This window comes from Chionomys nivalis, chromosome 10, assembly GCF_950005125.1.
Source record: "Chionomys nivalis chromosome 10, mChiNiv1.1, whole genome shotgun sequence".
In the NCBI taxonomy this organism is placed as follows: Eukaryota; Metazoa; Chordata; class Mammalia; order Rodentia; family Cricetidae; genus Chionomys; species Chionomys nivalis.
In genome coordinates this window covers 40,368,220-40,396,063 of record NC_080095.1, presented here as the reverse complement: position 1 = coordinate 40,396,063, position 27,844 = coordinate 40,368,220, and the positions used below count along the sequence as shown (strand labels likewise).

Here is a 27,844-nt window from a genome sequence, read left to right as displayed (position 1 = left end):
TCTGAACATTCTTCCAGACACTTTGCTTAATGTGATTTAAGGCAGTGTATAATCACTCCTTGCAGTCTTAAGGCCAGTTTTCAACTCACGAGACTCATATATCCTGTCTAGTTTTAATTAATTTTGCAAGGAAGATGCCAGGAGAAGCAGTATTAAGTGCTTTCATATAATCGGGTTATTTCATCTATTGGGTTCTTGTCAGCCACTAATCTTATAACTTTATCATAACAAAATATAAAGGGGTTTCTGATGTAGTTTGTAGTCTTGTTCTTCAGCTTACACGCATGATTTGAGTAACCTTATACTTAGACTTGTCTTACTCAGAATAGATATTAGGGAATTTCTTTTAATAATTGCTAATTGTATTTGTTTGATTGATTCTTTGCACTTGGGGTTTTGGTTGTTACTTGTTTGGCTTTTTAACTAGGATTTGGGAATGGGCTTTAATTGGCATCAAGTATTCCACAGTGGAATTTTTTGTTTGTTTTTCAAGACAGGGTTTCTCTGTAGCTTTGGTGCCTGTCCTAGAACTTGCTCTGTAGACCAGGCTGGCCTCGAACTCACAGAGATTCACCTATCTCTTCCTCCCAAGTGCTGGAATTAAAGGCCTGCACCACCACTGCCCGGCCCACAGAGGAATTGGTAAGAAAAGTAATGGAAGAACACTTATGTGGCTATAAACTGGAAGAAGATAGAGCAGCAGAGTCCACTGTGGTGGGGGAAAGAAAGGGAAGAGAACAACACTTAAAGAAAAATGAAGCAGAATAGAAAACTGTTCACAAAAGAAGTTAAGAGAATTTAACGTGACTAAGGGATTAGGAGAGTCATCTTTTCATAACATCATGTGTTGATGTCTTCCAGTTACTACTGGATTATATTTTTATTTTGAATTTTTTTTAACAGACTTAATTCACTTTTATTTTCCTTGTATAAAAACCCTTATGTGGTGGCCACAGCTGGAGCCTGGGTCCTCTGAACAGAGACTCTGGTGTGGGTTTTCACAAGATGGTCAGTGAATTCCTGATAAGGAGACTTGGTGAACACAGTCTCTTTCCAGAGGTCGGGGGTCAGGTAGCTGTAGGTCTTAGAGATGGCATCAGCCGGGCGGTGGTGGCGCACGCCTTTAATCCCAGCACTTGGGAGGCAGAGGCAGGCGGATCTCTGTGAGTTCGAGACCAGCCTGGTCTACAGAGCTAGTTCCAGGACAGGCTCCAAAACCACAGAGAAACCCTGTCTCGAAAAACCAAAAAGAAAAAAGAGAGAGAGAGAGATGGCATCAAGGGTGGCCTTGGCAAAGTTGCCGAGGGTGGCAGTGCAGCCCCTGGCTGATGTGTAGCAGTCATCAATGCCAGCCATCATCAGTAGCTTCTTGGGCACAGGAGTGGAGACTATGCCAGTGCCTCTGGGGGCAGGGATGAGACGCACCAGCACAGGACCACAGCGGCCTGTCACTTTGCAGGGAACAGTGTGGGACTTGCCAATCTTGTTCCCCCAGTAGCCTCTCCGCACAGAGACAATGGAAAGCTTGACCAAGATGATGGCCCCTCGGATGGCAGTGGCTACCTCCTTGGAGCACTTGACACCGAGACCTACGTGACCATTGTAGTCCCCAATAGCGACGAAAGACTTGAACCTGGTCCGCTGGCCTGCCCTAGTCTGCTTCTGCACGATAGGGCATGATCTTCAGAACCTCATCCTTTAGGGAAGCTCCCAGGAAAAAGTCAATAATCTCAGACTCCTTAATGAGCAGGGAGAACAGGTAGATCTCCTCTAGGGACTTGATTTTCATGTCCTTAACCAGGCGGCCCAGCTTGGTGACGGGAATCCACTCCTTGTCTTCAGCTTTACCTCTGCGAGCTCCGAAGGCCGCGGCCCCTCAGACCGCTGCGAATCCTCCACGAATCCTCCACGGCCTCCTAATCCTGGGCCCCCGGGTCCTCCCGCTGCACCGGCGTCATCCGCCATTTGGTGTTTCCAGAAGAAGAAGAAGCTATTTTGAAAATTTTAAAACCTATTCTTGAAGTGTGGGAGATAGTTCTTTTGGTCAGGTACTTGTCTTCAAGCCCCAGAACCCCCCCCCCACACACACACACACACATGCAACGTGTTTTTTTCCCCCACCTCTGGGGAAAAGGAGAATGCGTGCCATAAATAGAATTTACTGGTCAATCACTCTAGCTGAATTAGTCAGCTTCAGGTTCAGTGAACACCCCTGCCTCAAAATTTAAAGTGCTTGAGTCAATGTGATGGGTCAGTACATGCATGTTGTGCAATTACATACATGCAGACAAGACATTCACACGTAAAATTATTTAGTTAATTAATTTTAAAAAACACTTCTTACAAAAAACACACTTCTATGGGAACTTGATTACCCAAGTTTGATCTTTAGAACCCTCATGAAGGTGGGAAGAGCTAAGAAAGGTAGCCCCACAAAGTTGTCCTTTGACCTCCTCCACAGGCATGCCTTGGCATGCATGTGTCTACACATATCACATAAACCAGGTGATGATGATGATGAAGAAAAATTTTTTAAAGTTGGGAAGTCACTGAGGAAGACAACCTGACATCAACCCCTAGCCTGCCCATACACAGACGTGAATGCATACATGCATAAAGATTGGGGTGTGTACTGGAATGTTGTAGATTATGCATACTGCATGGTAAGTCTTCCCTTCCCTGCTTAGAAGAGACTTCTCCAGACAGTCCGACAAGCCCAAGGACAGTAGTGAGTGATGTTAGAAGTTCTCCAACCCAACAGTGTAGCCACAGTCAGCAAGCCCAAATCGTATTCGTAGAGTTTGCAGGCAATGTCTTGGCTGTTTTGTTTATTTGTTTTAGATTACCAGTATTTGAGGGTTTTTTTTTCTTTTTTGGTTTTTTGAGACAGGGTTTCTTTGTGTAGCCCTGGCTGTCCTGGAACTCGCTCTGTAGACCAGGCTGACCTAGAACTCAGAGATTCATCTGCATCTACCTCCTGAGTGCTGGGTTACAGGCATGTGCCACCACCACCTGGCAAGAAAATTCTTAATATGAAAACTAAAGAAGAAAGCAACAACAATAACCGAAATGTTTTTAGGAAGGCAAATTTAAATTCTATGATACATCTTGATATTTTTTTAAAGATTTAGACAAAGACATAGATTCCATGGTTGAATTAAAAGTAAATAGAAACACAACAGAGAAAAACAAGCAAAATCCCAGAGAAACATAGAAATATGCCAGGAAAGAAAAGAAATTATAGCTTATTTCACTATGTGGCAAGGCTATCGTAGCATTTATATAATAAAGTTCTACCATATAACAATTCTTTAGGTCAGTAATGGACAATATATTCAACTGACTGAACTGAACTGAAAAATTCCTATTCCCTAGTTACATAATAGCTATCATAACACTATAATAATATATGTTGTTCCTGTGCTTGTGTTTATGCTGCTAAAACAAATCTGCATGGCCAATAGTGAAAATACAGCGGGCGAGCAGCCAGCTTAGCAGCTCTTTCACTTGCAGAGCTACTGTGCAAGTCTGACTGCCTGAGTTCAATCTCCAAGACCCAGATAAGATGGGGGGAACTGACTCCCAGAGTTGTTCTCTCTGTCCTCCTTACATGCACCATGGCATACATTCACACCCCCACAGAACAATAGTGATAATAGTGATTAATATTAAATATATATATAGCAGATATGATGAAGTATGGAACATAGTGCTTGATAACTACAATACATGATTGTGCTATGTATGTATTCACTACACTAAATTGATGATGGCTTAAGAATATATATAGGGGCTGGAGAGATGACTCAGGGACTAAGAACACTGTTCTTCCAGAACTCCTGAGTTCAATTCCCAGAAACCACATGGTGGCTCACAGTCATCTGTAATGAGATCTGGTGCCCTTTTGTATACACAATAAATAAAATCTTTTTTAAAAAGAATATATATATATATATATATATATATGTATATTTAAAAAGTCCTATAAGGTGTGCCATGGTGTACCAACAGTACCCGCATATATCTGGTTTTTTTTTTTTTTTTTTTTTTTGGTTTTTTGAGACAGGGTCTCTCTGTAGCTTTGGTGCCTGTCCCGGAACTAGCTCTTGTAGACCAGGCTGGCCTCGAACTCCCAGAGATCCACCTGCCTCTGCCTCCCGAGTGCTGGGATTAAAGGCGTGCACCACCACCGCCCGGCCTCCCGCATATATCTTGTGTTTAATTTGTCTCTGGTTATATTGTTCTTGGTTTATTTGTATTATTTCATTCATCATGGCCCTAGAGCGATAAGATGCACCATTTAACCCTGGTATATGGTAGACTGGAACAGCTAGGTTTGTATAACTATACTCTGTTTACACAAAAACAAAAATCACCCTAGTGAAGCATTTCTTTGAATATGTCACTGCCACTAAGTGACACAAGGCTATAGAACTCTGAGAAGATGAAGTACTTGCATATATAATATTGGAATTAAAAGTAGGGGAATATGTGGAAACAGCTAAATCATCACTGTCCTTACTAGGGCAAGTCAATAGATAAGGTGTCCAATTGAAAGAAAAAAACAGTAAATAATAGACATTGAGGTTATAAAAAATAATGCACTGGCTCCAAAACTACAGAGAAACCCTGTCTCAGAAAAACCAAAAAAGAAAGAAAGAAAGAAAGAAAGAAAGAAAGAAAGAAAGAAAGAAAGAAAGAAAGAAAGAAAAGAAATAGCATTGAACAGGGTGAGAGTGGTTGCCATTGGGAGCTGTTTCTTTTTTTTTTTCTTTTAAAAAATCATTTAGAATTATTTGACTTTTGAAATATGCAAATATATAACTATGGTTAAAAATAGGTGAAATTAACCAGGAGGTGGTGGCACATAACCTTTAATCCAGCACTCGGGAGGCAGAGTCAGATGGATCTCTGTGAGTCTGTGGCTAGCCTGGTCTACAAAGTGAGTTCAAAAGGTGAAATCGCCAGGTGTGGTGGTCCAGGTACCAAGGAGGCAGAGGCAGGCAGATCTCTGTTACTTGAAAGCCAGCCTGGTCTACATAGCAAGCTCCAGGCCAGCCAGAACTATACAGTAAGACACTGTCTTAAAAATAAACAAAGAATAGGTGAAATAGGTAATAGGGAGGACAGAGGCCAGCTATTAATAGCATTTAGATATATAGGCTAAGTAGCATTTAATAGCAAAATAAGCAAAGAGCATAGAAATATGCCGCCTCTATTTGTTTATGAAAAAGAAGGCTAATTAATTACTTTGAATTAAAATGTGGTTGTTTATGAATTTTTGGTTTCTGTAACAAATTATTACTATAAACCCAAATAAATAATTCACAGTTTCAGGATGAGAATCAACTATTTCCATTTAGTGATATAGAAATGAAACTCAAAATTTAAGACATTGGCAAGATGTTGGAAACAGATTTGAGTAAGAAATTTAATTCCTTTCTGTCTTTCCAGCCTTGGTATAAGTGATATTGTGCCCATGTTTGGTCGACTTGTAACTCATTTGGAAAAATAAAATAAAATTGTATAATTCCAATTAGTATACTATCTTAAATATTGACCTCTGATTGCTGATAGATGTTGATGGGTAGGGTTTTTTTGTTTTTCGCATGGCATTGAATTAATTATGGCTTCTGGGTGATCTCTCTGGGGAGCTGAAATTGATAGATCCTTCTTCAGTCCCAGGTGGCTGGAGAGCAGGTGGTGTTGGGGTGGCGCGTGTATTCAGCAGTCATAGTGCAAGTCTGATCAAGGCATGTATTCCTCAAACCACTCAGGCTAGTGTGTCTCCTGGGGAAGAGACCAACATTGGCCTCCTATGCTCTTTGTTTCGTTTTTAAGGAAGAAAGAAAAACTAATTATCAACCTACAGCACATGTAATTCACTCAAATCCCTGAAGGATGAGAGCATAGGTGTCAAGTGTTCTTGGAGAGAGGGTTGAGCCGTCACTCGTCTTTCTAGGGATCAACCATATTTGGATATAACATTGCATCCCATTTCTCTTAATTGTATGTTTCAGCTAAAGAAACACTTAGTGTCTAATTGTAAATGACATGTACAATTTCTAGGAACCTTTTTGGACTTGAGCAGCATCTTCGCTTCGAATGGTGAAGAGCTGGTTTCATTGCTCTAAAGTGTTTAGGGTTTGCCCATTGACTTAGCTGTTGCTAAGATTTCACCTACTTCCCTTTTCTTTGACTAGACTCCTTATATCCCAGTTTTCCTCCCTTCACTACTTGAGCTTTGATCCTTGCTCTGTCCCAGAGGACAATATTAGGTACAATGAGAAGTTTGAGAGCAGCTGGCTGTTTACTTACGCATTTGCTGCACCATTAAAGAACTTTGAAGCCAGGAGTAGTGGTGGATATCTTAACTCCCAGTACTTGGGAAACTGAGGCGAATGGGTTACTACAAACGTGAGGCTAGCCTAAACTGCAGCAAGTCCAGACCAGCTAGGGCTGCATAGCAAAACCTATCTCAAAAAGAAAAAAAAATTAACTCAGTAAATAGTAGGTAGATACACAAACCTAGGTAAGCAAGCCATTCTAAATGTCCAAAAACTAACTGGGCTTGGGAAGGTGCTCAGTGCCTCCTGAGTAGAGTGCTCAGGCAGAAGTCTGTGAGCAGCTGGGAGGGTTAGATTCGCAAGGATGGGCTGATCTCAAATACAGTTTGATCTCAAATTACGGAAGAATCCATAAAATCCATAAAACCTCTTTGCTTTCAAAGGTCTTCATAGTAACTATCTGTTGCACTGCCTCATTTTACAATGTTTCTGTGTTTGTTTGCTTGCTTGCTTGCTTTCTTTCTTTTGGTTTTCCAAGACAGGGTTTCTCTGGAGCTAGCTCTTGTAAACCAGGCTGGTCTCGAACTCACAGAGATCCGCCTGCCTCGCTTCCAGAGTGCTGGGATTAAAGGCGTGCGCCACCACCGCCCAGATGCAATGTTTCTGTTTATTTCTAATCTTCCAGTTCTCTGTAGTACAGTTACTAATTTGTTAATGGGGCTAGCAATGTTATTAATTCTTGGCTTAAATTAGCAATGGTCTGATTCAAATGAGTTTTAAAGCATTATTTAGAGTAAAAGGAAACATTTTGTCTGAAACCTGAATGACTTAAACAGTAGTAAAATTTTCTGGATACAAAGGGCTGTTGTGATTTGGATGAAACTATGAAATTGCTGATTTTATAAGTTTTTTTTAAGTTGCTTTAATTGGCTTTTGGTGGTGGTGATGGTGGTTTGGTTTTAGTTTTTTGTGTATATGGGTATTTTGCTTGTACGTGTGTCTGTGTACCATGATCAAACATAATACCTTCAGGCCAGTTGAGGGTACAAGATACTCTAGAACTGGAATTATATACAGTTGTGAGTAACAATGTTGTTGCTAGGAATCAAACCCAGGTCCTTTAGAAGAGCAGCCAGTGCTCTTAACCACTCTGTAGGCTAGGCTGGCCTCGAACTCACAAAGATCCACCTGTCTCTGCCTCCTGAGTGCTGGGATTAAAGGCGTGCACCACCACCACTTGGCATAATGTCTTTTTAAAATAATGCATCATAACCATAACTATAAATTTGATGTTACTTGAATTTAGACAAAATTAAATCAAGTGTTTTTTTTTTTTTGTTGTTGTTGTTGTTTTAATGTGTAAGGGTATTTTGTCTGTGTGTAAATAATGTAGCACGAACAATAAAAACCCAGAGACAGATCTTGGGGTTCAACCTGAAGATCAGAAAAGGAAAGAAGCCAACCGCTAGAGAGACCCGTTTACCTCTACCAAATCTTCAGACCAAAGGGGCGAGATCCTGTCTCCACAAACAGTCCTGAGTTCCTGTCTCTTCCCCTTTACAGTTCTCTCTCTGCCCAGCCATATTGTTCCTGTTTCCACCTCCCTAATACTGGGATTAAAAGTGTGACTCCCAAACACTGGTATTAAAGATGTGAACCACCACCACCTGTATCTGTTTCTGGATTGGTCTTGTGTAGCCCAGGGTAGTCTTGAACTCACAGAGATCTGTCTGCCTCTGTCTCTTGAAACCTGGAATTAAAGGTATGGCTACCTCTCCCTGGTCTGTATGGCTGACTAGTGTGACTGCTTTGCCCTCTGATCTTTAGGCAAGCTTTATTTATTAAAACACAAATAGTATACCACCATGTGTGTGCGTGTGTGTGTGCATGCTTGTGTGTGCAGCATGTGCATGCCAGGTGCCTGTGGAAGTCAGAAGAAGGCACTGGATTCCCTTGCAACTAGAGTTACGGACCATTGGCAGCCACCATATGGGTACTGGAAACTGAACCTTGGTACTGAAATAGCAGCAAGTACTGTTAATTTAACAGATAAATCACCTCTCCAGCATCATAAATTTATTAGACATATTCTCTTTAAAAAATTTAAATATTATTTATTTTTATATATATTATATGTGAGTGTTTTACTTGTTTGTGTGTCTGTACCACATGTGTGCCTGGTGTCTGCAGAAGTCAGAAGAGGGCCTTGAATTCCCTTGAACTGCACTCACCAGTGGTTGTGAACAGTTGGTTGAGACCTGGGAACTAAACCTGGGTTCTTTGAAAAAGCAACAAGTACTCTTAACCACTAAGACATTTCTCCAACCTCCAACCCTCAAATATATTTTTTATTGTAGTATATGGCAGTACTGTTACAGCACCCTAATTTTTAAAAAGTTTAAAGATTTATTGTGTGTATGAGTGTTTTGCCTGCATGTGTGTATATGTGTATGCGTGCCTAATATCCTCAGAGGGCAGAAGAAAGTGTCAGATCCCAGGAACTGGAATTTAGAATGGTGGTGAGCCACTATCTGGATGCTGAGACCAACCTGTGTCTTCTGCAAGAGCAACAAATAGTCTTTTTGTTTGTTTGTTGTTTTGTTTGTATTTTTTTGTTTTTCAAGACGGGGTTTCTTTATAGCTTTAGAGCCTGTCCTGGAACTAGCTCCTGTAGACCAGGCTGGCCACGAACTTACAGAGATTCGCCTGCCTTTGCCGAAATTAAAGGTATGCGTCACCACTGCTCGGCTAACAACAAATATTCTTAATGGTTGAGCCTACTCTCCAGTTCCCCAATTTTTTTAAAATAAAGAACATTGATTAGGGGGGCTAGGAAAATGACTTAGAAAATAAGAGTACTTTTAATATAGGCTTGAGGACCTGAGTTCAAATACCTGGCACCCACATATTATATTACCATATAGCATTGTAGATAATACCACATTTTTTTTCATTCACTCATTCATTCATCAGTTGATGGACATTTGAGTAGTTTCCAAATTTTGGCTACAGTGTATTAATGCTACTATGAACATTTATATCTAAAAATTTTGGTATCACCATTTTTAGCCTTTTTATATGAATGTGATGGTTAGTTTTGATTGTTGGTTTAACATATTCTAGAATCTTCTGGCTTGAGTCAGAAATTGTCTACATTAGGTTAACCTATGGGCATGTCTGTGAGAGGTTGCCTCCATTGCACTCATTGATGTGGGAAGACCTACTCTGAATCATGGTGGAGTGGGAGATAGGAGTATCACTGTAGCTTTCTAGCCCCAGGTTCAGTGAGAGACTCTGCCCCAAGGGAGTAAGGCGGGTAGTGATAGTGCAGGACTCCTCTGGTTTCTTTGTGCTTTACAGAATTCCTATCTATCTGTAACTCAACCCTGGGAGAACCTAGCACCTTTTTTCTGGCCATCATGGACAACCAGGCATGTGCAGGGTACACAGATATACGTGTAGGCAAAGCATCCATACACACAGTAATTTCTTTAGATTAAAAGTAAAAAGAAAGTCATTCAAACAATGTGATTAATGAAGTTGTATTCACAGTATTTTTGGCTCTTAATTTGGGATTTGGGGTATTGAGATTTATTAAAAATCAGCTAGATCAGCTATTTACTTGATAAATAGTCTATTAAATAAATCTTTGAGCAAATTCTGAAACTAGATTTTGTAGTTTCTGTATCTTCAAAAAAATAGTTTAGCCGGGAACTAGCAGGATAGTGTGTATCGTATATTTATTTATGGGAGTCAGCATGAATATAGACACAAAATTGATTTTAAGATTTGGCTATTTAGGAGCTAGAAAGATGACTTTGCCCATAAAGATGCCTCCTGTGCAAGCCTGTTGACCTGAGTTAAAAAGTGGAAGAAGCAGCAGGCCCAGGGTAATGGTGGTAGTGATAGAGGTGATGGCAGCAGCAAAGGTACACCTTGAATTCAAAGGTACACCTTGAATCCCAGCACTTTGGAGGCAGACTGATCTCTGAGTTTGAGGACAGCCTGGGTTACAGAGAGAAACTGTGTCTTGGAAAAGTGGAAGTAGAATGTGGTGGCGCAAATGAATGTAGACAGATTATATAGATATATACAGCTTTAATAAGGAAATAGACTTACAGGACCACAGGTTCCCGCAGAGCACTGGAAAAGAAAAAGGGCTGCTGGGCTCACGCCCGGCAGATTTATCCGTAAACATTAGCCCGAGGCAAACACGCCCCCAATGGGTGGGGCTATGTCCCTACAGTAGAAAACCTGCTCAATAAAGTTGTCCTCTGACCTCCACATGTGTGTCATGGCATGTGCTCCTACACACCAATTGTGTGCAAACATACAGTAATAATCAATAAAAAAGTTTTTAAAGGTGTGACTATATCACAGAATTTGGTTAAACACAATATTTTAACTTTTAGGATAGCATCTCCAGCCTGGATTTTATTTGTTTATTTATTTGTCTGTTTTATTGTAGTTTTTCAAGACAGGGTTTCTCTGTGTAACATGTTGTCCTGGCTGTCCTGGAACTCGCTTTGTAGACCAGGCTGGCCTCAAACTCACTGAGATCCGCCTGCCTCTGTCTTCATTTATTTATTTTAAATGATGAAAAGACATGCACGTGGAGGTCAGAGGTCAACCTTAGGTATAGTTCCTCGGAGAGATGGCTCAGTGGTTAAGATCTTGGCTGCTCATCCAGAGGACCCAGCACCCACATGGCAGCTCTCAACTGTCTGTAACTCCAGTTCCCCAGGATCTGACACCTTCACACCAATGCACATAAAATAAAGTTAAAATAAATTTTAAGGAAAAGTTATATGCCTGCATAAAATCTGATTAACAACACTTCCCTTATATTCTGTTTGTTGTATTGATTACCCACAAGCAACTTTTTTTTTTTAAATATTTATTTATGTATTTATTATGCATACAATATTTTGTCTGTGTGTATGCCTGCAGGCCAGAAGAGTGCACCTCATTACAAATGGTTGTGAGCCACCACGTGGTTGCTGGGAATTGAACTCAGGACCTTTGGAAGAGCAGGCAATGCTCTTAACCTCTGAGCCATCTCTCCAGCCCCCCCCCCACAAGCAACTTTTAAGATCCTAAATTATTGAAAAAATGCCTAATTGCTGGTCTGCACTATCGTAAGAGATTATTTTCTCGCTCCACAGTGTCTATTAGCAAGGTGCAGACTAAGCTCCGGAGCTAAGTGATGCAGACTGTTTACAGGGTTTGATTTTTTTTTTTTCCTGGCTAAGGATTTTTGTTTCTGTTCTTAATATTTTAAACTTATAATTTATGAATATTACAAATAAGATTACTTAGAAACATCAAAACAGTATATTCTGGGGTAAACACAGTTTACCTAGCTTATTTATTTCTAATATTTCTAATCACAGGAAAAATAAACTTATCTGATTATAATCCAGCTTTAAGTGAAATTCATAAGTGCTGAAGATGAAAGTGTTATGCCTTTATACTGTGACATAATTTTTCTATGATGCATAGTTTTATGAATAAAAATTTTTAAATTAAAACTTAGTAGGTAACTACTGTACAGTTTGCATCTTTTCAAGTTCAATTAACTAAAAAAATCTCTTCCATCAATGAATTTATTTTCCAGTCAGTTTGGACAAATGGAACATACATATGTGAGTAACAAGTAATCTGTTTTAAATTGAATAAATCAGGGAGTTGGAGAGATGACTCTGCAGTTAAAGAGCTCTTGTTGCTCTTGCAGGGAACCTGGAGTTTGTTCCCAGCACCCACATGGAGCAGCTAATTGTAACTCCAGTTCCAGGGAATCTAATGACCTCTTCTGGCCTCTATAGGCACATGCACCTGTATAGTACACATATGTCCTGGTTAGTTTTTTGTCAATGTGACATAAGCTAAAATCATTGAAGAAGAGGGAACCTCAGTTGAGAATACCCCCACACTAGATGGACTTGTGGGCAAACCTGGGGTGCATTTTCTTGATTAATGATTAATATGAAAGTGCCCAGCCTTCTGGGAGCAATGACACTCCTGGGCAGGTGGTCCTGGGTGGTGGCGGCACACGCCTTTAATCCCAGCACTCAGGAGGCAGAGGTAGGCGGATCTCTTGTTAGTTTGAGAATAGCTGGGGCTACACAGACAAACCCATCTCAAAATAACAAGGGGAGAAAAAGAGAGAAAGAAAACAGGCTGAGCAAGCTATGAGGGGCAAGCAGTACTCCTCCCTGTTTCTGCTTCAGTCCCTGCCTCCAATTTCCTTCCCTGCTTGAGTTCTTGCCCTGACTGCCCTCAGTGATGGGGAGCTGTAAGCGGGAGTAAACCCTTTCCTCCCCAAGTTGCTTTTGATCATGGTGTTTTATCACAGCAATAGAAACCCTTAAACAACATACACATACACTCATGGCATGCACCTAAACACGTAAAGTAAAATAAATAAATCTTTTTTCATTGGTTAAGTCTATGAAGTAAAAGAATAATCAAATAAAGTAAAGTGTATAGCTATCGATAGTGTGAGGATGAAGTTGTTGAACTGCAGTTTGGCTAGTGGAAGCTTAAGTTACGCTAGTTTCTTTTGTGTCTTGCTAAGTTAGTCTTATCTGCTATAGCCTCTTCTGAGAGAGTCAATAAATAACTAGCCAAGGACTCATTCTTTCCACCTCCGAAGAGTCTTGTAGAGACATATTGACCCAGTGAGCTTCTCTTATGGCCGTGTTATGGACAGAATGAAATATTATGCTATTTATCTGTGTGATTTCTTAAGTAATTAAGAGAGAGGTGGGCTGGAAGTAGCATTTCTTTATTACTAGACCTAACCTGTGTTCAGTGTGTATTTAAAAAAAATAATTAATCTGCTTTTGACCATTGATCTTATCTAATTTATTTCTCATCCAAATATTTTAATGATGAAAATAAATATTTGTGACATGAAAAATTATCCCTTTTCTAACAGTTTTTCTGTCTAGCCATTTCCAAGCTCTTTGCAGAATTAATTATCCCTGTCTCTTTTCTTGGTCTGCTCATCTGAGTGCTCATCTGTTGGGAGCAGTGAGACCCCAGATCCTGAATTTCTTGTAATCCCCTGATCTGAGTGCCTACAGCTGCTCTGAGCACAAGATCTTCAGTAGTTCCTGGTGGCAGGAAAGTGGTTTCTGGTGGGTTTGGCTGGGGCGTGGCTATCTCTATATAATCTGCCCCTGAACACAATAAAGGGAGCATTCTTGGGGAATTCAAGGATGACCCGTGTTGCTGTCTCTCTGTCTGTGTGTGTCTGTGTATTTTAACCTCCAGCCCCTTGCCCGAAGCTCAGGAACTGGGTGCCAGTGCACAGAGCGCAGACACGGAGGCACGGTGCGTGGCATTTGGAGGTCTCCACCGAGATAGCGAGAGATCTGGGGTCTCACTCCTCCTGACACTCATCATGAGCTTCTAGAATTAGTATGATTGAAGTATACTGTGATATAGTGATAAGTGTTAAGTGACGTTTTCTTTTAAAGCATGTCCTAACTAAGGCGAATGGTATAATGGACCCCACACTTATCCCCACATCCCATAATGGTCAGCCTCTGATGTTGTTAGAGCTGCACCCACTTATGTCACACTTTTTGCTGTGCGTATGTTCACTGACACTTTTAAAAACAAATCCTAGATATCATACCATTTCCTCTAGTATGCTTTCATATGTATTTCGAACATTTTAAATGATGTAATTATCACATCTACTAAGTTCTAGATTTAGAACCAGGCTTTTTTGTTTCTGTTTTTTGTTTGTTTGGTTGTTTTTTTTAAAGATTTTGTTTATTTATTATATATTCTGTGTTCTGTTTGCTTGTATGTCTGCAGGCCAGAAGAGGGCACCAGATCTCATTACAGTTAGTTGTGAGCCAACCAACTGTAAGGTGTGATGTGGTTGCTGGGAATTGAACTCAGGACCTCTGGAAGAGCATCCAGTGCTCTCAACTGCTGAGCCATCTCTCCAGCCCTTTGTTTGTTTGTTTTAACTTTTTATTTATTCTTTGTGTCTTTCACATCATGCATTTTCATCCCATTCATTTCCCCATCCCTTTGTATCCATGCTCTGTCCTTGAAACCTCCCCCAAAAATAAAATAAAATTTAAGAGGAAAAAAAAGAAAGGAAAAATCAATCTCATCATGGAAGCTGTGGTGTGACACAGTGAGTCATGTAGTAAACCATTTTATCCATATATCTTTACTTGCAAGTGTTCATTGCAGAGCCATTGGTCTGATTTGAGGCCTCTGGTTTCTGCTACACCGTTGATGCTGGGCCCTCACTGGAACTCCTCTTGGTTATCCTGCTGTTGCGCTGTGTTGTGGAGATTCTGCAGCTTTGGATCTGCGAGATTGATCCCGTCACACGCTCTAGCAGATCGCAGATGGGGTGGATGTTGGGGTGGGCCAACCCATAACCCTGATTGAACCAGGTTTCAAATCTTGTGCAGTCAAAGGTTTTCTGTCATAAGTGTTAAAAGCTCCTATCAGGGCCGGGCAGTGGTGGCGCATGCCTTTAATCCCAGCACTCGGGAGGCAGAGGCAGGCGGATCTCTGTGAGTTCAAGGCCAGCCTGGTCTACAAGAGCTAGTTCCAGGACAGGCTCCAAAACCACAGAGAAACCCTGTCTCGAAAAACTACAAAAAAAAAAAAAAAAAAAAAAAAAGCTCCTACCAGGCTTTTATAGGAAAATAGTATTATATTCTTCCCTGCTAGTGTTTTAAATAAACTCCATAATATTGTCCAGCAACCATATGTAAGATCATAGACATCTATTTTCTTTGACATCTTAAACTAGAGCTGTTAAAACTCAGGTTATAAATTTACAAACAAGACCACTTCTAACAACATTAAAATAAAATTCTGTTTTCTGTGTAAAGAAGAATTCTCCAGAATTCTCCAGTAGCTATGGGAATCCTTGTGGTGTGAAGGAAGACAATGTTTTACATCTCCACAGGTCATGTACATAATGATCCTGCAGAGCAAGTGGTGTGGTGACGCCTGCTCACAGTTCCACACACTTGATAGATCTTGGGTCTTGGGGTTTGCTGGATTTTGCAATTTCGTGAGCAGGATTTTTATTTTTTTAAAGTTACATATTTCTGTGCTTTGCTTTCAATATCAAATCTGTATTCTTAGGTTGTAGGGTTCCATCAAAATAAATAAAAAATCTCAGCCCCTCCTTCCTCCACCCCCCCATGCTCATTTTGTATAATATGGTAATGATATCACCGTAGCTGTAATTACGGGTCATCTTCATTTCTTTCATCTCTGCCTGTTCTGATGGTTTCATTCCTTTGACGGAAAAGATTTGGCCCTGGATGCTATGATTATTTTGTTAAGCGTTATTCGAATAGACAGGAGTGAGAGAAATTAATCAATCCAAATGCAATTAGCATCATGTTTAACCCAGTGATGGACGTCTCAAGGTGAAACAGCCAGGGGAGTTTCAGACATTATTATTCAATCTAGTGGTTCTTATCTAAATTATAATCAAGAGAGGTTCTATGGCTTCTCAGTGTGAGGATGTAACTCTTTCCCTGCCCTGGGGGTCAAGAAGGCTAGTCCTTTCGTTTCAGACTTAAGCAGCACTTAGAAGTGGCATGGACCGAGAAGGGAAGTTGTCCAAATATCCAAGTTGAGTGGAGTGTTCTGTACTGTGAGCTTGGCCTGTTTTCTCTGAGAGTAGTATACAACATATAAATAAGTTACTCTGACTTGGGGCCAGAGTGTTTTGTTTACTGATAAGGCTCGTTGACCAGTTGTGCTATCTTAACCTTGGATGATGGGTTATTACTGCTCGCACTTTATGAGTAAGGATATTAACCTTGTGAAGACTTGGGTCATCATGTTTCCCCAGGATGTATTACTATGTAAAGTCCTGAAGCATGAGTATTCTGCACAAATTTATGAGTATTTATTAAAAGTTCTAACCCCCAGACTATTGATTGATTGCTTTGATCTCCTTGCTTTTCTCACAGTTGAGCTTTACACTCGAGAGGAACAAAGTAGAGTTTGGTGGCACCCCCTCCAGTTCCACCAGCCCACAGGAGGAAGAGGCAGACAGGACGATCAGCAGTTTGACATTCTTGGCAACACAGAAAAGTTGGAAATTAGCTCGGCCTACATGAACCCCATCTGAAAAAAAGGGGTGCTGGGGAATCTAGCTTAGTTGGTGTAGTGCTTGCTTGTCACACTCTCAGCCCCGGCTTCAGTCCCCAGCACTGCACCAGCCAGGCCTGCTGCTCGAATTTGTAATCCCATCGCTGGAGGTAGAGGCAAGATCATCAGGAGTTCCTCAGCTACGGAACAAATTTGAGGCCAGCCTGGGCTATGTGTACCCAGTCTCATGTGCATAATAAGAAATAGCTTTCCTTTCTAGAATACAAATCTTTAAGATTTTTTGTTTGGGCTTTTCAGTAGGGAAAAGGATGGTAAGATTGCATATTTGAAATCTAGTCTTGTTTTGCTCTTAAAAGGATTCTTTCTGTGCAAACAGAGTTGATGAAGAAACAGGCTTCCTCTCACCAGAAGACAGCATTTTTCAAGTAGCTGACAATTAAGATTCGTCTGCTTCTGCCTTCAATCGTCAAGCATTATGGCTGACACTTCTCATATTTTATGTTCCTGCTTGATGTTTTATATTCTGGATATAAATCTGTTGGCTAGATATTTCTGTTCTTTTCCCTTTCTTTTATGAAACACTATTAAAATTGTTTTCCATTGGAACTGTCCAGATTTGTTTACCAGTTCATCAAGTCCTAACTTTGCTTTCTGCTTTTACTTCTTGAATTAAACTTGGGTTATTGACCACTTGGTGTTCCTCTCTGTCCAGTGGAAGTCTGACACTGACCTAGAGCTTGGTGAAGAATCTCAGGCTGGTGAGCAGGAACTGCTCTGCTGACTACCATTGCAGCGGGAAAGCATTCCAGTTCCCACAAAACTGAAATCAGCGTTAGGAACCACCTTGGCATCTGTTTGTTCTCCTCCTGCACCAAAATATCCGTTAACACCTGGCTTCACCTCTAAGGCAGCAGGCTTTCCAGAATAGTCTCTCTCAGAACGTATGTGGCACATAGTAGGCACTCTGACTGACTTTATTGATGAGCCATGCCCTTCATGCTTTCTGCATAGTACACAGTGATGGCCAACGAGCGGGTCTCTTTCCTGTCATAGCTGTTAGAGAACATTCAAGGTTTCAGAGTCAAAACAATAATAGTAAGCTGAACCATATCTATAAGACATCTTTGCAAAGCTAATTAAACAAACAGCCCTTTGACACGTTAAGTTAAACTAAATTAGTCAGGCTTTTATATGTTCCTTTCTGTTCTAAGTAAATCTTCATGTAGGTAACTGCCTCTAATACCCAACATGATTCCAGTAGCAGCTGTAGGATTTGGGTTTTGTATTTGTTTTTTGTTTGTTTTTTCTGTTCCTGTCATGTTTGCTTATGACAGAAGAGATGGAATCAAGTATAGCAGACAGCTAAGAATGTTTTTCAAGGAAGCGCCTCAACACCCTGATATTCTAACCCTTCTTTGACTTTGGGGGAGTTGTAAAGTGGACACTGGAATGTAACTGGAACCTTCTCTTCAGAATTACTGAAGTCATCCATAAGGTCATGGGAGGTCATCAGCAGACCTTCTCCCAGCACAGTTCAGACCTCTAGAGTCTGTGCCATCCGTGATTATTTCACAGCTGAAGAGCTTCTAAGAAGAATAGATAGGGGTGGAGAGACAGTTCAGCAGTTAAAAGAACTTGCTGCTCTTACAGAGGACCAAGCTTTGGTTACTACACCCACGTGGTGATCCATAACCATCCATAAGTCCAGTTCCAGGGGATCTGATGCCCTCTTCTGACCTCTGAGGACACCAAGCATGCACATGGTGAACAGAAAATATGCAAGCAAAACTCACACATAAAATGAAAAATTAATTTTAAAATAAAATTTTATTTTTAAAAGATGATTAATAAGCTTCCGTTAGCTAGTCATCATGCTGTATGTTTATTTAGTACAGACATGGTACTCCTTGTTTGTGGACATCTAAGAAAATACCAATGCTTGCCAGGGCTAACCAGAAACCTAGGGAAGACGTTCCTCCTGAGAACAGTGGTCACATGAGTTTGAAGGTGGTAGAGCAATGTGTTTCCATGGTGCAGCTGAAGACTGAGGTGCAAGAAAGATACGATGGCAGGAGGTAGCACTTGCGAATGCCTGTGTGATCTTTGTATTAATCCCACCTTGCACAGGTGAGGAATCTGAAGCTCCAAGAGATAGACTAGGATCGCCCGCAGGGGTCCAGGTATAGGTAGGAACTGAGTTTCCAGTCTAAATCTGTTGAATACAGAAGAGACCTGTTTGTCCTGTCACGTATTCTGTTGTCTCCTGTGTTTTCTTGGCTGCTCATAGCAGAAGCTCCTGAAAGCTGCTGGTTGTTACTCTTCTAGATGAGGGGAAAGCAAGAGAGATAGGGAATAACTCTTCTCCACCTTGCAAATGTTTTTAATTACATTGCAGCACCCAGAGATTGAAATTGAAGCCCAAACATTTTATGAGTTTCTTCTATTTCATTAAAAAGTTACTTAATCTTTACATTGTTCCCTACATAAAAGTCGAGCAGAATTTTAGCAGGCAATTGCCTCAAAGTTATAATCTGAAAAATCTTTCTGTAATGAAACCCATATGTCATGGACAAAAGGTACAAAGCTCTGGCAGAGAGGGCTGGTCTCGAGAGAGACTGTGCACCCAATCTCGTTAACCAGGGGCCTTTGGTAATCCCTCATCCCCTCACTTGTAAGAAATCAATCTGTACTACTGAATCTTTTCACCCAGCCACCAGAAAATTTACTGCAGAGAAGGCAGTTTGGGGCTAGTCATCGTGGAATGGGAACTAGAGGCAAGGCTAAATGGTAGATGGGGAAACGAAGGGGCTAAGGAAGAGATGCTATTAGCTCCACACCTCTTAGAGTAAGCAGGGTAGTGTCCTCCCTTCCGCCATGACCTCTTTGAGTGTCCCCAGGTCTTTACAGCTGCGGTGACCATGACAACCGGGAGAAGCTACAAAGGGGGGTAGAAGCAATGTAACCTGGGAGCTGACTGCAGTCCAGCCAGTGGCCTCCTCCCCACGTTAACCTTGCAGTGACAGTCTTTGTTGTGCTCTGTCTAGGAGGGCCTGTAAATCATGTGACATGTGTCATGCTTCTCATCAGCTTGTCACATATTCTGGTAGCTAATGACCAATGGGCCTCTTGCATAGTTATTAGAGAGGTAGTAATATTGCCTTCCCTTTCAAGCTGGTAGTTGTAGACAGCAGACCCCAAAGCAAAAGTACAAATTTCACCAACTAGATAAAACTCCGTCTGGCTACTTCTTTTTTTCTAGGCCTTTTCTCCTCTCCCTCTCCCCTTTTTCTTATATACTTGTGCTGCCGGGTGTCAAACCTGCTAGGCAAGCAGGCTACCATTGAGCTACATCCCTAGCTCGTAGGATTGTTCTTTAGTGTGCTGAGGATCCATGTGTGAGGGTGCATACACATATGTGCATGTGGAAGCTAGAGGGGAGCCTCAGGCGTTCTTTCTCAGGCACTGTCTCCCTTCTTTCCTGAGACAGTCTGACTAGCCTGCAACTCTCCAGATAAGACTAGCAAGCCCCAGGGCTCCACCTGGCCCCACCCCTTGCACTGGGCTAACAAGCATGCACTACCACACCCAGCTTTTTTTAAGTGGGTTCTGGGGACCAAACTCAGGTCCTGGAGCTCCATGGCAGGCACTTCATGACTGTGCACCTTCCAGCCCTGCCGCTGCTTCCTGTTATCACACAGTGTAGGCGCTGGGAAGAACCAGGAGAACATGGAGGAACTAGAAGTGCCAAGCTCAAGGACATACAATCTTACCTTGGCCATTTATCCAGAAAAAAAAAAATTTATAACTACTGGGAAGAAGGAAGGGAGGGGTGGAGCTGGGCAGGAGATGATAGCTTCCTTTCCCCTGCCAGTAAGCAGCAGCTCTGAAGGCTCTTCCCAAGAGAGTTGAAATCCTTCGGTGAGAATACATTAGCAAAATATATTTACATGTGTAATCCTCCTAGAAGAAAGTGTGTGTGCGTGTATTTGTGCCTGTGTGTGTCCGTGTCCGTGTGTGTGTGTGTGTGTGTGTAAGGAATACGAAACAGTAGCAGAAGGCTGTCTCTTTACTCCTAATGGGATTTTGTAACAGCATGTGCGAGTTTGTTTCAGAAGTCAAAAATGAACAGATGTTAGTATAAATTACCTCTGTGTCTGATGTCTTGCAAATTAAAAGCGCGGTTGGCATCGCTAAACAATTTCACTAGGTTTAGGGGGTGCGGTGTGCGGGTGGTGATTACAGTAGAAGGCTGAGTAAAAATCTTCACCCTGCAACAGATCAAGAGAGCGAGAATAAAGAAATGGGGAATAAAATAAGGGCTGTGTGAATTAATCAGAAATGTTAACTCTCCTGATGACAAGTGAACAGGAGGGCACTTGCTCTGGCGCAGCCCCTGACCCGTAGCAATTTCCCTGTGTACAAAAAGGGGTTGGTGCTTAGGATCTGATTTATAGGACACAGCCCTCTTTTAGGGAGCGGCTGTGTCATGCATTCGTATATCTCCTATATGGGACTGGCAAGAGGGCAAACTTCCTCCCCTCCCATGTAGAAGATGATGTCTTTTGAATTACTTTCACTTTTACGGTGGTTTCCTGCAACTCTGTATACTTGGATTAGGTCAAAAGGGGAGAAATGATTGAGTGGAAAGGGAGTTGTTAAAAAAGGATTGGTTAAGTTCAAGGAAAATTGACCACTAAGAGACTTCAGAAACTCCACTTATTTTTCCTTTGAAACCCTTCGCCCTCAATTATTTGAGACTTTAAAATTCTAAGTCTCAGCATGTTCAGGTTGTTCTTTCACTTTGGGTTGGGGCAGCAGTAAGAGGCGAAGAGATGGCTCGGGAGTTAAGAAAACTTGCTGCTCTTCCACTGCATCTGGGTTCAGTTCCCAGCACCCATGTGGCGGCTCACAACTATAGCACCAGCCCCAGGAAATCTGACTCCCTCTTCTGTCTTCTGCAGGCACCACTCTTGCATACATACAGGCGAAACACTCACGTAAATAAAGTCCCTAATTTAAATAACAGTAAGGAATTGGGAGACCTGAAATCAGGGTGCATCAGGGTTCTGTGTTACCCACGTCTGGTTTCCACACTGGCTTCCAGCCATGCTTTGATGCTGTTTGGGTTTAAAGTTCTTACAATTTCATCTCAAGTGTAGGCAGCTAACCCTTGTAGGCACTCTGCCTGAAAGTGTAAGTAATGTGTGAAGATTGGGCTAAGGGTGGATGCTCCAGTCAGTCCAGTTTCTGAGGTTTCTGACCTCCCTTCTCATCACTCACCTGCTCGTGTACTCAGAAAATGTGTGTGGGCTAACAAAACTAGTTTCTTGCCAATCTCTAAAAACGATTGTTAGTGATACTGACAGTATCCAGGAGAAGGTAGAGAGGTGGGCCCTGCCTACTTCTGCTGTGCAGAGGAAGATGAGACTTGAAGGCCATCCAGCCCAAGGCTCCTAAATGCTTGAGCTAGAAGGTACTCAAATTCTTTGTTCTCTTTGAACAACAACAACAACAAAAAAAAAAAAATCCGTATAGTCACTCTGGCCTCTCTCAGTTACTCTGCAACTAAGTACAGCCTTGAAGTTCTGGCCCTCCTGCCTGTCTCCTGAGTGCTGGGATTTCAGACATGCACCCCTATGCTCAGTTTATGTGGTACTAGGCCAAAAGTGTCCCAACTGAACTGTACCTCAGCCCCAAATCCTGAATTCTCTATAAAACATCTTTGCTGTCTCTCCTTGGCTAAGTAACTGATTGGATTTCCTTGACCCCTGATCTCCATTAATTTGATATTCCTTCAAATGACTCAGCCAGTAAGGGTTCTTGTTGCCAAGCCTACCATCTGAATTCAGTCCCTTAAACCCAGGATGGAAAGAGAGAACTAACCCCACAAACTGTCCTCTGACTTCTATATGGGCACTGTGACATGCACACACACAATCTAAATTTTTTGTTGTTTTTATTGGGCATGGTAGGTAGTACTGCCTTTAATCTCAGCACTTGGGAGACAGGCAGGTATATCTCTGTGAGTTTGAGACCAGCCTTTTCTACATAGTAAGTTCCAGGCCAGCCTAGGCTACATAGAGACTTTGTCTCAAGGGGAAAAAAATTAAATAATTTTTCTTGAGAAATAAACAAAAAATAAAAACCTACCATATAGAGAGTAGTTTACCAAAAGCCACTGTCTAGTTTTTTTTTTTTTTTCCTTTTTTCTTTTTTTGGATTTTCAAGACAGGGTTTCTCTGTAGTTTTTGGTGCCTGTCCTGGAACTAGCTCTTGTAGACCAGGCTGGCCTCGAACTCACAGAGATCCACCTGCCTCTGCCTCCAAGTGCTGGGATTAAAGGTGTGCGCCACCACTGCCCGGCTCCACTGTATAGTCTTAACTGACTCTAAAGGAAGCATTAGCGTTTGTTGTGTTCCTATTTCTTTATTCTTTTGTATATTGTTTATGTGACCAGCATGTATTCAATAGGCCTGCCCTCAACTCTGACATTTTAGTAAAGGAAACGTGTGCAAAACCTTGTGTAAATCCACCAAGGAAGGATCAGATTTGGGCTTGGGTAGGATTGGCAGCACTGAGACGTCTCCCCCTGTCTTTTGTTGGAGCTTGGGAGCTAGTGAACACTGGGAAGGATAGACTCCTGTGCTGACAGATCGTACATACAAGGAACTAGGGTGCAGGCAGGGAGAATGGGGGAGCCGGTCTGCAGTACTACTGATTGAATGACCCTAGAGCCAGCTAAAACGTAGGCAAGCACTCTGCCAACTGAGCTCTGTCCCCAGGCCTTATTTTAGTCTCCTTTATTCTATGACTGGGTTTGAGCAAGTTATCCAGCCCTGGCCAGGATTACAGGCCTTTACCGCTAGGCCTGACAAACAAGCAGCTGTTAGGCTTAGGATGATTGGAGTGGAGGACCTGCCTGAAGTCATTTGTTCTGTCCTAGATGAAGGCAGCAGAAGGTGGGGGAAACATTCCTTTCGTTACTGCAGATACCTCCCTAGCCTTTTTCTTTCTTGAACCAAGATGGACCTGTTCTTGTAAGACCGTGAGACACCACTTGCCCTGTGTCCACAGCATAGTTCTAAAAGACTTCTGGCTTTCCAGCCTAGCCATCAGAAATTTTCAGAACTGTTAAATCCATTGAAGAGATCTAAAAAGATGCCGTTGTGGAATGAAGATGGGGCTGCGGTGGGGTTGGGGAGTTACATTGCTCATGCTTATTGAAAATTTGCTTGACAGAACTATAATGGGGGGCTTCTAGAGTGGTGCCCCTTTTTAATTGAGAAGTGTTTTACTTTTACTTTGGAGCCTTACATGCAGGCAAGTAGCTGAATAAACCTAGCAGTAACTAGGTTTCAGAGATTGATGGTGCTGAAAGTCAGAGAAAGACACATAAACCTTGCCTGGCTATATTAAATGCCTGCAGCCTGACAATGCCAAGAGAGAAGACCAAAGCTCTATAAACCCTGCTTTATTACACCGTCCCAGATGAACTGCACTGAGGGAATACAAACCCTGCTGCATTCCAGTACACGGGGCCCCCACTGCTCAGAGCTGGGGTGCGTGATCACTGGTTTTGATTTGAGCTTATAAATGTACAGAGACCAACCGTCCAGATAAGATTCTAATCTTGACTGGATTTTAACCTCCCAGAACAAACTCTATAAGATAGTGAACCTGAGTGTTTAGAGTTGAGAAACAGAGAGACTTACTGGGAATTCCTTGGTGATTTTTTTATAAGAATAGCTGATACTCTCCCTGCCCCCCACCCCAGTCATCTGCACTTTAGACATTTGCCAACTTCAGATTTGCTGTCCAGTTTTGTCAGTATTAGTTTGTTTTCATCTTTTAGAACACTAGAGATGATTGAATTTGTTGTATACAATTGATTTAACTATTATCAATTGATTTAATTACCAATATACTTTTTATATTAACATATATTTATAAGTGCAGATGCACAGGACAAGGGTGTGGAAGTCAGACAATACCTTTGGGGAAGTTGGGTCTCTTGTTCCAGTCTACATTTTTATCTTAAATCTTCCTGTAATCCCTTTTTTCCATTTTAGATTTTCACTGATATTTTGTTGACTTTGTGATTGCAGCCAGAGAAATGACAAGAGGAAAATTCCTGAACATCCTAGAGAAGCCCAAGAAGTAGCAACTGCTTGTGCACAGTGTCCTGAAGACCATAACCGAGCCCCCTTCCCAGTGTAGCTCTGGCAATGCACACCATATGCTTCCGTGGAAGTCTGGCTTCTCCCTGCTCCTGGCACTCTGCACCTCTGAGACATCTGGTAGCAAGAAAGAATCTGTTCTACCCAAGGATCATTGCCATTCACTGAGCTGGTTTCGTAGCTCTGGGTACGAGCGGTAACACGGCGGTCCTATCATTCTGAGAGGTCCTTTCCAAAGGTGATTCAGGAGGCTCGGGATCTTTTAATTACTTTGATTCTGTAATGGCAAAGTCAGTAGTGACAAGTAGATTAATGGGTTCTGTTGAGTTGTACTTGATCATTTAAAGAGTGTTCATGATGAAGACGTCAGAGATCAACTACTTGCTGGACCAGACTACGCATCTTGACCTGTGAACTGTCAGATCTAATGGATTCTATGACTTCCATTCTGAAGGAAACAGAGTCTTCTTGAGATGTACATCTGCTTTTTTTAGGCTATACCTCCAATGACACTCTCACCCTTAAGCACTGTCCATCCCCCACCTCCCAGGCCACCTTGCAGTTCTGACTCCAGACTAGTGGAGCCCTTGTAGTGACTCTCTAGAGTGAAAGGCTCACGCTGTGTCACCCTGAGTTCTAGACTTCCAGACTCGTATGAAGGCATCGAAAGGAGCTCTGGTCAGTCTGTTACGTTTGTAAGTGAAAGAGGAGTGTGAGCCGGTGGTGGGAGGGCACGGTTGTGAGAGCTCCCGTTTGACTGAAAACAAAGCCTGATGACTTAGTGCTGTGGGGTGGTGACAGCGCTTTGTCCCTTCTCCTCTCAGCCACGTGTCAGATACTCGCTTATATGATAAACACACCCATGTGAAAATGTTCTGGCTTAAATGCAGCTCTCGCAGATTTTTTTGCTAGTTGTATGTATCTGCTAAAATCTGAAAAACTTGTCCATGGGTAAAATGGATTAGACCTAGCCTCATGTTTTTGAAAAACGCAGAGAATTCCCTCAATATTATGGAATAAAAGCTCTGTGACCATCGTCCAGTGGGAGTTTGGACACAGGAGAAGCTGTGGCCGTGTATTGTTAGGGCACAGTTCTCCTGAGGTTCACCGAGGGTGAACCTTGACCATTCGTGACACTTGTGCCTAATGCTGGAGTTGATGTTGAATTTCCCTTCATTTGTGCTATGTGATCGACACAGTTTTACTTTTTGAAAGGAAAAGGAATGAAATATGTCCCATGAAAGATAAGTATGAGAAGAGAAACATTCTGCTGGAGTACTCCCTTGAAGGGCCAGTTGATTTTAAGCTTAAGTCTGTGATTGACATTTTTTATCTCACTAAATGCGGTTAAAGTGAGTGTATATGAGTGGTCAGAAAATAATGCCATGTGTCAGAGTTTTTTCTTCACTCTGTTTTTGAGAGTTGATGGCATCAGGCACTTTTCAGAGTTTGGGGACATTGGAAAGTATGTGGAGAATACTGGGTTAGCTCCCCAAACCAACTCGTCTGTAATGGGAAGCCAGTAGTTGGTGTTTTGATCTGCTATGGCCTCCTTCTTTTTCTGTCATCCTATTCACCAGCACTTAAATTAATATAAGTAGATGTTTTAGAATTGTGATATTTATTGTTTTTGTATTTGTCATCCTTAGAAATGTTAATGATGTATTTTTATATTGATAATATAAATATATGTAAGTATGTATATGTATTTTAGAATGTTAGAGGGTTATTCTTTACATATGTGTCTTTATAATAAATATGTCCCTTGTATAGGAGGTCGAATTTTTCCCTTAAATGGCCAAGCTGCGTGTTTAAAACCTGGGCTCATCAGATGTACAACTCGAGTGACAAGTCCGCTGACACCCCCCCCCCCCCCCGCCCTGCCCTCACTGCTAGAGTTCCGGTCCCAGTAGGAACCTTTAGAAACCTTTGCTACCACCTTGCGTGTATTGTCAAAGAGCCATCTCTGTCCTCCAGACAGTTTGAAGGAACATCCTAGTTGATTCATCAGCTTGGGTTCCTTCTTCTCCCGCAGAAAGTCTCTCTTCCAGTAAGAACTCTTCTTACCCTCAACAGTTCCTAGTGCCTTGCTTGCCCACACCACTGGAGTCTCAGAAAGCCTCCCTTTCACTTCGCACATGTCTTACCTCTTCTTCCGGTAAGCCCTTGGCAAGCCACTGGAGCTGACCTTCCCCATTATTTCTTCAATATGTAAATGTGCCATTCCAGTGACCCTGATCGCGGGCTCCCGCCTGATCACGGAATCACACCTGATCGCGGGCTCACACCTGATCATACCTCAGATTACTTAGGTAATCTGAGTCCAGCTCTTAATGCCCTTCACTATCACAAGCTCCTCTTATGTATCTAGTTCTTAGTGCCTTCATGGAAGACATCTGCATCTGCTTTACTATGAGTTCTTTGTGTGAGACCTAGAGAAGAGGAGCCCCTCTGTCACCTGTTGCCAGTGGTTTGTCTTCACCACCACATCTGGCCTGGCCTTTGCTAGCTGCCCCTTGGTGTTGGTCTTGTTATTGTATCAGGACAGTGAAGATGCAGCTGGTGGAATTACTCCTCTGACTCTGCAGCCTCAGAACAGCATGTGGGCTGCCCATGAATGCTTCTCAGTGAGGTCCCTATCACCCCAGCGTTAAGGCATCGCAGGAAGATGGACTGCAGGTCAGGAAGGGGGCTGGTAGGCTAAAGTAACTGGCTCCCAGGAGGTCAAATAAGTGGTTTCTTAGCAGCTTGAACTTGGCCTATCTTTATCTCCAAGCCTAAAGACATGGTCTCCGTCTTATGTCTTCTTCCTTTAAGAGATCCAAGTCCACCCTATTCCAGCAGCCCATTCCAAGTTCAGTTCCTAAATTCTGATTAGCCTGTAACTGGCTCTTTGTATCTATTTAGAATTGTTGCCACTTAGGATGTTTGTCCCAGCATCTAAAAAGGTCATCAACCTTCCCACCTTTGGTCTGGCACTTTTTCATTTAGACCAAGGACAGTTGGAGGCTTCAGGTGACACCAGGTGCAAGCGTGAGGCCCTTGGTTGGGGAGTGCTGGCAGAGCCTGTTCATTTGCACAGGAACACCCCATGCTCCATTAGCCAGGCCAAGCTCTCGGAACTCCCCTCCTGGGGTCCTCTTCCTCCTAATGAGAGCAGGAGAAGGGCTCTTACAAAACATTGCCTCAGAATAATATTCAGCTTTGTCCCCACCAGTAACCGGGGCTGACAGGATCGCTCTGGCCATTTCTCTTCTAATT

The 27,844-nt window shown here is 42.1% G+C and overlaps 1 protein-coding gene across 5 annotated transcripts in view; it reads left to right on the top strand.

Annotated features, from left to right (window-relative positions):
- The window catches only part of Lin52 (lin-52 DREAM MuvB core complex component), a 79,651-nt gene extending 53,302 nt beyond the window's left edge, over nt 1-26,349 (top strand). For 2 of the 5 annotated variants that reach the window (XM_057782706.1, XM_057782707.1), the window contains one exon: nt 16,265-16,630. In XM_057782706.1, coding sequence (XP_057638689.1) covers nt 16,265-16,425 — 161 coding nt within the window. In that variant the 3' untranslated portion in view covers nt 16,426-16,630. Of the gene's footprint in view, nt 1-7,651; nt 7,707-16,264; nt 16,631-16,782; nt 16,865-24,511 lie in introns of those variants that run through there. The other 3 variants (XM_057782708.1, XM_057782711.1, XM_057782709.1) reach the window with 3 other exon arrangements.
- Nucleotides 26,350-27,844: the final 1,495 nt, after the last annotated feature.